The following is a 13427-nucleotide window of genomic DNA, read 5'->3' on the forward strand; positions in this document are numbered from 1 at the left end:
GAGCAGCGCACCAAGCTATGGGGCACCTGGACTAGCACGTCACCTTGGGCCCCAGCGTGCCGTCCCCAATGTAAGTGCTGCCCGGGGTGCCCCACCCCTCTGGCCCCTAGCTATACTAGTGCATAGAGTTATCAAATTTTTCAAAAGTAGGGGGTTCGTGGCTTGGCTTTTGAGAAATAGGGGGTCCTCAGTAATTAGCCAATTGGGAACCACTGATCTAGTGGATCGCTGGCTGAGCCAGGAGGTTTTTAATGCAGCCAGGCTATGCTGGCAAAACTCCCCATCAGTAGGATCCCAAGCCTGTTCAGCCTGGTCATGTGCCTGGCAACCTGGTGTAACTTTAGCTGTGGAAACACACTGGTGTAACTCCAACCCTATTTTAAAGGCTTGTTTTCCCTCTGCCACTTGTGAAACAAGTTTGGATCTGGTGTACTTTACGCTGGCTTAATCTACACTAGGTTGCTTTATGAGAGCTTCTTGTGTATAGGATTATTCCCTTAACTGATTAATCACATGAATTTGGCTAATTCATCATTTAAGATTTCTTTAAGTGGACACCAGCTTGACGTACTGTGTGTCGTTGCTTTCGTTTTACCCTGATGAAGAGCTATATAGATACATCTTGAAACATAATGGGTCCCCCAGCTATTTATTTATGTAGATCGCCACTGTATTATTCAGCATAAAAGCCATACAAGGCAATAATTTCTTGAAAATTTGAGTTGGCTTAAGGTATTTTAAAGAGGAAAGAGGAATTCAAACAAATAGCCAGCACGTGTAGACACAAAGTCAGAAAAGCTAAAGCACAGAATGAACTCAGGCTTGCTAGAGAGATTAAAAGCAACAAAAAAGGCTTTTATGGGTATGTTCGTAGCAAAAGGAAGAACAAAGAAACAGTGGGGTCACTCAGAGGAGAAGATGGTGAAATGCAAACAGGGGACACAGAAAGGGCTGAACTCCTCAATGCCTTCTTTGCCTCAGTCTTCTCCGATAAAGAAAACAATGCCCGACCTGAAGAATTTGGAGCAAATGATTCAGCAGAGGAAACACAGCCCAGAATAACTAAGGAGATAGTACAAGAATACTTGGCTAGTCTAGATGTATTCAAGTCTCCAGGGCCAGATGAACTGCATCCAAGAGTATTAAAAGAACTGGCAGATGTGATCTCAGAACCACTGGCAGTCATCTTTGAGAATTCCTGGAGAACAGGCGAAGTCCCGACAGACTGGAGGAGGGCAAATGTTGTCCCTATTTTCAAAAGGGGGAAAAGAGAGGACCCAAATAATTACCGCCCAGTCAGTCTGACATCAATACCAGGGAAGATTCTGGAGCAGATCATTAAGCAAACAGTCTGTGAGCATCTAGAAAGGAATGCTGTGATCACCAATAGTCAGCATGGATTTCTGAAAAGTAAGTCATGTCAGACTAACCTGATCTTGTTTTTTGACAGAATTACAAGCCTGGTAGATGAAGGGAACGCAGTGGATGTAGCATACCTTGATTTCAGCAAGGCATTTGACAAGGTGCCCCATGATATTCTTGTAAAGAAGCTGGTAAAATGCAGTCTTGACTATGCTACCACTCAGTGGATTTGTAACTGGCTGACTGACCGAACCCAAAGGGTGCTCAGCAATGGTTCCTCTTCATCCTGGAGAAGAGTGACTAGTGGGGTGCCACAGGGTTCTGTCTTGGGCCCGGTCTTATTCAACATCTTTATCAACAACTTGGATGATGGACTCAAGGGCATCCTGATCAAATTTGCAGATGACACCAAACTGGGAGGGGTGGCTAACACCCCAGAGGACAGGATCACACTTCAAAACGACCTTGACAGATTAGAGAACTGGGCCAAAACAAACAAGATGAATTTTAACAGGGAGAAATGTAAAGTACTGCACTTGGGCAAAAAAAATGAGAGGCACAAATACAAGATGGCTGACACCTGGCTTGAGAGCAGTACATGTGAAAAGGATCTAGGAGTCTTGGTTGACCACAAACTTGACATGAGCCTACAGTGTGACGCGGCAGCTAAAAAAGCCAATGCAATTCTGGGCTGCATCAATAGGAGTATAGCATCTAGATCAAGGGAAGTAATAGTGCCACTGTATTCTGCTCTGGTCAGACCTCACCTGGAGTACTGTGTCCAGTTCTGGGCACCACAGTTCAAGAAGGACATTGACAAACTGGAACGTGTCCAGAGGAGGGCAACCAAAATGGTCAAAGGCCTGGAAACGATGCCTTATGAGGAACGGCTAAGGGAGCTGGGCATGTTTAGCCTGGAGAAGAGGAGGTTAAGGGGTGATATGATAGCCATGTTCAAATATATAAAAGGATGTCACATAGAGGAGGGAGAAAGGTTGTTTTCTGCTGCTCCAGAGAAGCGGACACGGAGCAATGGATCCAAACTACAAGAAAGAAGATTCCACCTAAACATTAGGAAGAACTTCCTGACAGTAAGAGCTGTTTGACAGTGGAATTTGCTGCCAAGGAGTGTGGTGGAGTCTCCTTCTTTGGAGGTCTTTAAGCAGAGGCTTGACAACCATATGTCAGGAGTGCTCTGATGGTGTTTCCTGCTTGGCAGGGGGTTGGACTCGATGGCCCTTGTGGTCTCTTCCAACTCTATGATTCTATGATTCTATTTTGTTAGCTCAGCTGACAAGCTCCCAACAATGGGCACAGACATGTGTGCATTCACACATGGAGTTAATGTTTTACTCATGCTGGAAATGTACGGTCACGTGCAACACACAGCTCCCTCTAGGAGTTTTAATGCTGTTAACTGTGTTTTTAAATACAGTTTCAACCAAACCCCATTTGCCACTAAATTTGCCAACACACAGGCTGCACATCTAATTCTCTACAGGGAAAAAAGCTCTCACTTTAATGGGCTTACAGAAATTGCTTTATGACTCTTAGCTTTGACTTCATGCATAATACAAGGAAAAGTGCACTGTGTATAATCACTGTGTGTGTAGGATATGAAATGGAACACCGGGGCTGCACTGATGACAGCACCAACATCAGCCATGCTTTGATTTTCATAGAAGAACAAATAATAGTGGGGACATGACAATGGGGTTCCTCACTCTGGCCAACAGACCCCACCCTTTAGATCCATAGTAAGCAAATATTGCAAAATGAGATCAAAATAAGCATACAAAATTATTAACAGGTTCTCCCAGTACCACCCACAAAAGTCCACAGGGTATCTCCTACTTCTAAAGCTTTCGCTTTGTTTGTATACTGCCCTTCATCCAAAGATCACAGGGCAGTTTACAACATAAAAATACAAAATAAGAACACAAAATACATAACAATGCAAAAACAAACCAATAACCCCTCCTCCCACAAACACATTTAAAAGGCCACAGAACATTCAATCAGCCATAGGCCTGGTTACAGAGAAACATGAAGGAGGCACATGAAAAAGGACCTCAGATGATTATTGCAGGGTTCAGGTTGGTTCATATGGGGAGACGAAGTCCTTGAGGTACTACGGTCCTGGTGGCAAAGTTTGCAGGTAACACCAAATTATTCAGGATGGTGAAAAATCAGATTGTGAAGAGCCAAAAGGATTGCTTTACTGGTAAGAAGGTCAGTTCTTCATGGGCTCCCAAATACTGTTGTCAATGAATGGTTCTGAGATCACTAACATATTTCAGAATTGTCGGCTTCAATGGGGCATGCATATCTAAATAACTGTATTTTTATATTTTTAACTCGTTTTCTGCACGAATATTCTCACTGTCAACTTTGCTACTATCTCTCCCTCGCTTAGGATTACTGCCACTCAAGATGTCAGCAACTTTCACATTTTCCACCAGTCCTTCCGTATTTGACAGAAACAATTCAAGACCCGTCATATTCCTCATTGCTTCTTCCGTTTTCTGAAATAGGTTATCCTCGAGAAATTACTACACAGCCCATGTTTTGCCTCCAACAAATTAGGATAGATGGATTAATAAACCATTAATACCAGTTCATATATACTTGACAACTTTGCTGACTCCCTAAGAATGCATTTCATCTGTCTGTCTGATTCTGTCATTCCAAATCCATACCTATAGTTATGCCACCTCTCTCCCCACACCTTGCCCCCAACCTTCCTTGCTCTTAAAAATACAGAATGGTCTGCAGCTTCAATTTTGCAATTCTCCAATTTTGCTTTAAGCAATCTAACCTTCCTGATGTATTTCTTAATCAAGAAATACCAGTTCAGTGGTTTTGAAGCATTATGAACTCAGGTCTGCAAATAAATTACCAAGTTCTAAATGCCATTAGAGAACTATTAGCAGTAGCAAAACAACAATTTCACCAAATGAATAGCTTTCTTATTTTTGCATAGTATTCAACTCCAGGGGGAAATGTAGTAAAAATGCTTCTGCCAATTCATTTAAAAAGTACTTGCCTTAAGAAAAAGGAAAAAAAAATTTCACTTCGCATGCACAAACTTTCCATACTGTTTTGGTTACATGACTCATTTCTCTCAGCTGTATCATCATTAAGTGGCCTGGTACAAATGTAATGTTCCATGAATACTAACTGTGGTCAAGAGATCAGGAACATGCAATAAGCTTGTAGGCTGGAGCCCAGGCCAGGGAGCAAACATATCATCAGATGATGATGATGATGATGATGATTATTATTATTATTATCATCATCATCATCATCATCATGTTTATTATTATTGTTATTGTTATTATCATTACGCTCATCTGACTGGGTTACCAGTCAGTTGGAATGAGAGGACTGTGTCAATCTTCATTTTATATAATGCATTTGTTTTAGTCTTTAGATTGTAAACTTCCCTTGGGTGCGTTGGTACAAAGGCCATATGTAAATCCAATAAATCATCAGACCTGTTCTTTGATCTGATTTGAGGAGATAGAAATCAAGGGGCAAAGATTGCCCAAAATGAAGCAGAGGAAATTCCAGGATGAAGGATGTGAATAAAAGAGTTTCAATGTTTGTGTCTGAAGAAGAGCAAGTCAGGAAAAATAACCTGGCTGGAAGATAAAAACAGGTTAAAAATCATTAGCATTTCCCAAGGGAGAAACAAGCTGGGAAGTTTGATGATATATTCCAGCACTATGAAGTGGGTGGAAGAGAGAGGGAGGGATGGAATTTACGGTGGGTTAACTGCTAAATTAAGTGGTAAATTACTGACCGCTACATATGAGATTGAGATTAAATCTTAATACCCTTTCCCCCAAATCTGTTTCACCTTGAATGACATGACAATGTGAGGATGAACTAAAGCCAGCTGGGGGGGGAAAGGTGCCTAACTGAATTAAGTTATTCCAATACCAGTTCCTTAAACAAATAAATGAAGCAAGCAAGAATCTGTTAACCATAGATCATTCCATCACATATAACGCATGTAAAAACTATAGGGGTGTGGATCTGGATTAATATCCCTATTCCATATTTGTTGGCAGTCGGCATCCATCTGTCTTAAGAGACAATGGGGTGTGCCTCTGAGGATAAAGCCAAACCGCTATATTAGCAGCACTGAAGTGACCACCCCAGGGCACAAGGAGCACGATATATCCCTCACCAGAGGTACTACTCTTCTCCAGAGATACTATCCCATACACCCCTTTTCCCTATAATCTACTGTATTTGAAATTAAAGTCCTGTATGACCCTCTTGAACTTGTCTGTCCCAAGTCTAGCCTTGGCCCTAGCACAGGGGTAGGCAACCTAAGGCCCATGGGCCACAAGCAGCCCACGGGGGTCATCTAACTGGCACATGAGCCACCCACTCAGCGAGTCCCCGTGCCGCACACTGCGCTAAACCGGCCCAGCGTGGCACGGGGACTCGCTTCCGCGGTGCTGAAAATCACGTCTGCGCAGAAACAGATGCCGAAAACTACGGGCACGCACATTCACACGCTCATGCAATCCAGCCCAGGGAGGGATCTCTGCTGGAGTGAACCGGCCCAAGCGAGGTAAACCTTGCCAACCCCTGCCCAAGCACAAACATGTCAAAGTTTTGTTCTAAATTGGAGACACAGTTAGCTAAGAGAGGTCATCTTGTAGCTCTCACAAACAATATTGTCCTGGTGGTTGTGAAAATACTGGGTGGCGGAATTCGACACAGTGGGAATTACAAATTGAGATGTGGATTTTTAATATGCAATTTGCAATCTGATTTGCAAGCTGATTTCAGTCACTTTGCTGTATCTTCAGACTTTCAAGTCTGTAAGAAATAAAATACTTGCCTCATCTACATTTTCCAAAAAGTCCTTTGAATAAAACTAGTTACATTGATCTGTACCATCCGAAGCCTGCCTGTATGCCTGTCCTTGAGGCTAGCTCTCTAAAGGAGTGGACCTGTGATGGAGCGCCTGATGGATACTAGATTGTAAGAACGTACTACCTTCCCAAGTTACAATTCAGAAACATGACATTCATTTCCATGAACACGAATTCATGATCATCAAAGAAAGTTTCTGGCAGTTTCCCTCTCTACGCTCCCATACCCGATTCCTCAACTAGCTCTGTTCCAGGTAATTGGAAAATTGCCAGGGCGCAACAGAGGTTTGCTAAACCAGTATTTCCATCTTGCCTCTCTAAGGCGACAATTCTACGTATACCCATAAAGCAGGGGTGCCAACTTGAATAAAATATTGTGGGGGGCCAGGTGAGCCCAGCCCCAAATAAATGATCACATGACACAGTGCACACACACCATATGAATGGGAATGTGCCCATCAATTTGGGGGGGGGGGGCTCAGCCCCTTGAAATATTTTATTGTGGGGGCTGAAGCAATCCAAAAGATGTGCACTCAGAAGCGAGTCCCACTGCATTCAGAAGCAAATCTAATTCTATTCAGCATACTTCCAGGAAAGTGTGCACGTGATTGCTTGCAGACTTAAAGTCAATAAACAGTATGGGAAGGACAAATGACCTAATCTGAATTTCAGCACTGCAACTTGGCGCTCAAGTTTTCTTTAAGTCAGGGCCGGGGAACCTATGGCCCTCCCGATGTTGCTGAACTACAGCTTCTATCAGTCGCAGCGAGCATGACCAATGGCAAAGGATGATGTGAGCAGTAGTTCAGCAACATCTAGAAGACCAAAGGTTCCCAAAACCTGCCTTAAGTGAACAGACAAAATTCAGAATGCCTCAGCCAACTGGCAGTCAATTCACAACCGTAGCAGTTATCAGTCTTAGTAACAGTCACCTATACTGACTTCTTATTTTTACCCTTATATCTTCATAATAAGTTGCATATGAACACTCCGTTAAACTATGTATTTGCTGCTGGGGGGAGCCAAGGGTTCCAAGGAAGGAGTGCATGATCTATAAAAAAATTTTTAATGTCACAAAGGATGCTGAGGCACAACTCTCATGCCCAGCCACTTTTCTGACCTTAAACACCTTTCTCAGGCAGCCATTCCAAACGTCTCAAGCAGGCCATTAACAACTCTTAAGGTTGCTGCTTGCACACTTCTGTGATTCCCGCTCCCCCTCAGGGGTGCATATTCAGTTGATGGAGGGCACTGACCAGGTCCATTGGCTGTAACTTCTGCCCCCATCAACTGAAAGTGTGCCCCAGAATGCCTGCTATTAGGAATTACAGATGAATATCACAAATGTTAGTTCCTTGCAAGAGGGTCTGTCCACTATCACTAATCTTCTGACTGAATAACTCCTCATAACCTTCCAGGAAAACTGTATTTAACAAGACAAATGATTGAAAATAAAAAGCAGGTTCCACTGGCAGACATACTTCCTCTCGAACCAACTCTTCAGCAGTGCTTTACTTTAAATATATACGTTATATATATATATATATATATATATATATATATATATATTCAAGTCAACAGGCAAAGCTCCATGAACTTCAAACTGACAAAACACTTGTCAACAAATGCCAATGAAAATAAAAATTACAACATCATTCCCACAGTTTCATTTGCTCCTGGCCCAAAAAGGAAGGGGGTGGGATTATGCACAATGGCCAGCCAACTGCTTTTCACGTCAAAGTCGGAAGAATGTCCTCATCCACCCCAGTGCTGTGTACATTAATACAGACTGTTCTTTCAGCACCTGGGGAATCTGCCAACACAGTGCTGCACACACTGGAAAGGAGTTTCTCAGAGACAGAGTGGCAGCAAGCCAGAGGAGGGCTTGTTACACAGATTAAAGTCTGCATTCCTTTCTACCGAGTGAAAGAGAATACCCACCATGCACTGTCAGTAAGGCGGCCCCAGATTAAGCCACAAAAGAAGACAATTCTGCAAGCAGTCTGCTTCTTTATACAACCGTTTAGCAAAGCATTTTACTTTCAAGCACTGTATCTGGGACATGTGTCCGTTTTACTTTGGTGGGACTCAACCAGCTTAAATCCAAGCACTCCAGTTTAATAGCGTCATGGAGTAGACAGCCCCTGTCGCCAAAAGAAGACGGAATAGAGAGATAGGGAGAGAAGTGAAATACATCGTTCAAGGACTCCTTCTAGGAGTCATTGTTGGGGATATGAGAGACACTCTTAAAACAAAGAAATTGTTTAAATGCTAATCCTTGCTAAGTAAAAGCTGCTTCTCTGTGAGCCGCTGCAACATGGCTGGAGTAATTCTTAGATCAGCGATGGGGACCCTGTGGCCCACCAGATGCTGTTGCACTCCAACTCCCATCAGTCCCTAGTGAATGGTGCTCAGGGATTTTGGAAATGGTAGTCCAACAACATCTGGAAAACCACAAACTCCCTGCCACTGGTTTAAATTGTCTGGCCATGGAATCAGCAGCAAGGGGGCTCTCTAGGAAAGTGTTTGCCAACCCAGTGCCCTTCAGATTTTCTGGACTACAACTCCCATCAGCCCTAAACAACACAGCTAATATTTTATTTGGAGGCATTTAAAAAATACATGCATGAACATCTTTGGGCTAGTTGTGGTGACCATTGCTCAGCATGGTTAATTATCAATTTTAAGAGACTTACTGAAACTACCGGAACTGTATGAAACTAAACTTTTGGGGAGAAAAATCAGTTTACATGCACCCTTGCAGGACATGCTGGCAAGAACTCATGAGAAAAAAAATCAGCCAATTCTTACATTAGAAAATAGACAACACCCAAGATTAGTCTACAAGCGATTAAGGGTATCACATTGAAAATAACGGCAGTGTCAAACTGCCTAAAGAAAGCTCAAAATACAGAGGAAATGAGAACAGCCCATTGTGATTTTTAAATGTAGTATTCATTTTCTGCTATAAAATTTGCTTGAAAATATATACAGTAATTGCACTATAGGATTTAAAATATAAAGTAAACATCATAATGGGCATGGTATACCAAGCAGTATGTGCACGCACAGAGAGAGAGCAGCCCATGTGATCAGTGTACAGTATGAAAGCTACATCTGATGTAAATATGGGAGGTTGCCCTTCTGCCCCTGCTTTGTCAACAGAGCAGTAACTTTCAGTTCCTGCAGTCCAAGCTCCAGCTTCTCCAACGCAAAGGGTCTGAACAGGAGAGCACTCCCTCCAAGTCTGAATCTGGCCCCGAGTCTAATCTGGCTCTTGACACTAATGCACAAGCCTGCCTCCATAAACAGATGTTGCACATAAGTAGCATTTGTTGGGTTGAAATAGCCAGGGTTTATTTATTATTAAATATATGTCCTGCCTTTTTTCTATCGAAGAGCATTGATCAGACCAAGGCTTACTTAGCTTGAGTAACGTTCCTACATTAGACCCACCCTTTTCGTAATTTTATTTCACAACAATGTTAAAGACTGTTTGGGCAGGAGGTGTTGTTTCCCAAAGCACATAGTTTGTCTTTTGTGGGAGGCCAGTGCAGAACAGATTGTAAGAAAATACATACATCTATTCCATTTTGAGTCTGGAATCATCATAAATAATGGGAATGGGAGATTACAAATCTGCCAGATTTCAGTACAAAGATATTGTGGAGCCTGAACTTGAAAACAACCTTTTACACACTAATGATTGATTGATTGATTGATTGATTGATATTTATTTATATCCTGCCTTTCTTCCATTAAAGCACTCAAGGCAGAATACACAAGTTTCCCAAGTGGTCTCCCATCCACAAACTGAACAGATCCACACTCATTTGGCATCAGGAAAGTAACTGCATCATGTGCTCTCAGACAATGCCCTGGGAAACAAGCTCCCTCTATTGCAAGGTTACTGGGTGCTAGAAAACCTGTGGGGTTCAGGGACTGCACTGGAAAAATTGGGTACAAGAAGTCTTGGCTGAAGTGCTACCATCCAATCAATCAGAGTTGTGCCATTTTCCTGACGTAAACCCCCTCTTCCAACAGAACACATCACACAAGAAGGTGTTAGAATAGTTGTCCATCAAATATGGCTGCTCCTTTCTGAAACGCCACCCACAATCAGTAGCTGACAAACCCATGATAGAACTATTTAGCAGAGCAGCCTTCCCCTTAGTTTTAGTTTTTAAATAAGTTATAACAAGTTACCATTTTGGAGAGTCTGCGCCCGCGATTCCTTTCCCAAGTTGACGTGAAATCCTCCAACTGTTTGTGTTTTTCCTGCCGCTGCAAGGAACAAAAAAGAAAAAGCTTGTCAAATACTACAGATTAATGGAGGTATTACAATACATCTTGTGATGGCTCCCTTTTAGTAAGAGTTTCATCTAACAAACTTCAGTGGTCCTAGACACAGAAGCTCCTCTTATGCTGATTAAGGATCCAAGAACACTCATAAGGGAACTCAAGAGCTCTCCTTTCTGCAATTTCATCTGCTTCTATCACAGAGTGCAACAGGCTCCCAGAGTGGGTGACTGAAAGGTTGTGCAATATATATTACTAGGGGCTGCCATCGCTGCTTGCTCTGCTCACCCACTCCATCCACCCATCTCTCTGCCCTTACCACACAGCTGACCAACCAGACTCTCTTTACACCTTCCCCCATACCTCGCCCCAAGCCCCTCCTCTCTCACCCCATACCCTTTTAAAGGGAGGAAGAGGAACTTCACACTGCAGTTTGCTAAATAATGGTGTGAAGGGTCTTCTCACCCTCTGTTAAACAGCTTACCTGGGCCAGCCGGCCATTCCTCATGCTGCATTTGACATAGCTACCTATTGGCAGCCATGCAAGCTGCAGAGTGTGACGACACCTTACCTTTTTATGTAGGGAGAAAAACAGTGTGGGGGTACATGCAAACATTTCCAAAGATTCTTATTGGGTTTTCAAAGTCAGGCTGCATGTTAACTACTGTAGTACTTTGGGGTTTAGCAAACTTCCAAAAGGTAGAAAGAAAACACATCAAGAAGCCTCTAAGAATATGTATCCTGTTACCTTCAAACTATGATTACCAATTTAAGAACAAGCCAGAATATGATACCTCAGTTCTGTCCCCGTGCTGTTTAACAAACTACTGAATGGGATCATACAGAGCTTTGGAGTACGCTATTATCAGTATACTGGCGATATACAGCTCTATTTCTCCTTTTTAGCTTCTGCAGGTGAGGCAGTGGATGTGCTGAATCAATGCCTGGTTGCAATAATGGACTGGATGAGAGCTAATGCACTGAAACTTCATCCATACAAAGACTGAGTTGCTGTTAGTGAGTGGTCCTTCTGTTCAGCTGTGTTGTGTGCAGTCTGCTTTAGACAGGGTCACATGCCCTCTGAAGAAGCAAACTCAAAGTGAGGGCTCTCCTGGATCCACTGCTGCCACTTGAGATACAGGTGCCTTCAGTGACGCAGAGTGCCTTCCCCCAGCTCAGGGTAGTGACCCAGCTATGACACTGCATGGTGTGCAAGACTAAAAGAGCATGGGTGCAAGACTGAAAGTTTTTTTCCTAACAAATAAATTATTCCAGGAGCCATCAGAACCCATTCCATGGTGATGTGTCCAGTCAGAAGGAAAAAATTAAAATGAAAAACACATTTCTGGTTTCTATGCCATTTATGAAAGGTGTCAATCCAGACCTCTTTCAGCATATTTCTTTGGAAATCATTTGCACGTTAAGTTTCAGACTTCTCCCAGTTGACAACAGAACAATTTGTGCTAAAAAGTGGTTTATTTATCAGAACTATTGAGCCAAGGAAGCTGATGATGTGGAAGTAACTATAGTAGGAATATTAATTTTTCTACCGTAAGAGAATATGTGGGGGTTTAAGTAATATTTTCACCACTGCACTCTTATAAAGAGAAAAATGGCACATACTAAAACAAGGAAGGAAACCCGTAATATCCGGTACTTTACACACTTATAATGCAGCCTGCCACTTATGCAGAAAGTGTCCAACCAACTGTGAGATAACCATGGATTACACTGGCTACATTGGGAGACTTAAGATACAAAAGCTAGATGCTTCAGTTCCATAGTATCTGCAATTGATAGCAACAAATGCAAAGATTCTTAATTTTTTCAGTCTGAGGTTTTCAGTCAAAAGCTACTGCTAAAAGATGGCTACTCTCAGCTTCTACCATTCAGCTGTCAAGCAATTTTACAGGAAAGTAAACAGATCTGAACACTCTCCAGCAGAGACAAGTTCTGTCAAGCCCATTCTCTCCACATCCCCCCACCCCACCCCTCTTCTGTTCCCAGGTATCACCCCAGTGGGAGTCAGATTCTGAGGTTCTTCTCTGGATGAAATACAGCTCTATAAAAAGCAAGGGGGGGAAATCAATGCAGTCACAAAGTGCACAATTCAGCATTTTCATAACTGCCAAACTATCCTCTGCAGCATCTCAAGCAAGCCTTTGTTGCTGTCATGAAAGCAGCATATACAGGAAGAGGGTGCCAGAAAGAGATTTAGCCCTGATGCATGATACAAGACTGACACCTGGAGGAAGCCATGAAAGATGCAATGAGAAAGTCACTCATACGCTGTGCAGCTTCCCTGGCAGAGTTATCTGTTTCCATGATAAGGCGCAGCATCTTTCCTACATGATTCCAACAATCTGTTTTGTCCACATGACTCCTGAGGCGCTCAAGAAAGTCTGTAATATGACGACAGGCAGGTAACAATTAATAAAGAAAGATAAAGTTTATAACAGGTCTATTGGCAGGAAATGCGCCCATGCTAATTAAAATCTTCCTGTCCTAAGACCACCTGTAGTTTGGAAAGCTGCTATTTTTCTAATGCAACTGTGGGGAACCTGAGGGCCTTCCATAAGTTCTTGGACTCCAACTCCCATCAACCCCAGCCAGAATAGCCAATAAGATGGAAGCCGCAGGCCAGCACCTTCTGAAGGTCCCACAAGTTCCCTGCCCCTGTTCTAATGGCTAGATGTGTAAGCAAGCATAAACAATGGCAGTCTGTGTAAGTCCTAAGGTAAAGGTAAAGGGACCCCTGACCATTAGGTCCAGTCGTGACTGACTCTGGGGTTGCGACGCTCATCTCGCTTTATTGGCCGAGGGAGCCGGCGTACAGCTTCCGGGTCATGTGGCCAGCATGACTAAGCCGCT

The 13427-nt window shown here is 43.0% G+C and overlaps 1 protein-coding gene across 2 annotated transcripts in view; it reads right to left on the reverse strand.

Annotated features, from left to right (window-relative positions):
• BRF1 (BRF1 general transcription factor IIIB subunit) overlaps positions 1-13427 on the reverse strand; it is a 196703-nt gene that overhangs the window by 172718 nt on the left and 10558 nt on the right. For both annotated transcript variants that reach the window (XR_014548191.1, XM_083614291.1), the window contains exon 2: positions 10464-10541. Coding sequence is in view for 1 of the 2 variants with exons in the window: in XM_083614291.1 (XP_083470417.1) it covers positions 10464-10541 (78 nt within the window). In the remaining variant the exon portion in view is untranslated. The remainder of the gene's footprint in view (positions 1-10463; positions 10542-13427) is intronic.

This window comes from Podarcis filfolensis (assembly GCF_964270895.1).
Source record: "Podarcis filfolensis genome assembly, chromosome: 1".
In the NCBI taxonomy this organism is placed as follows: Eukaryota; Metazoa; Chordata; class Lepidosauria; order Squamata; family Lacertidae; genus Podarcis; species Podarcis filfolensis.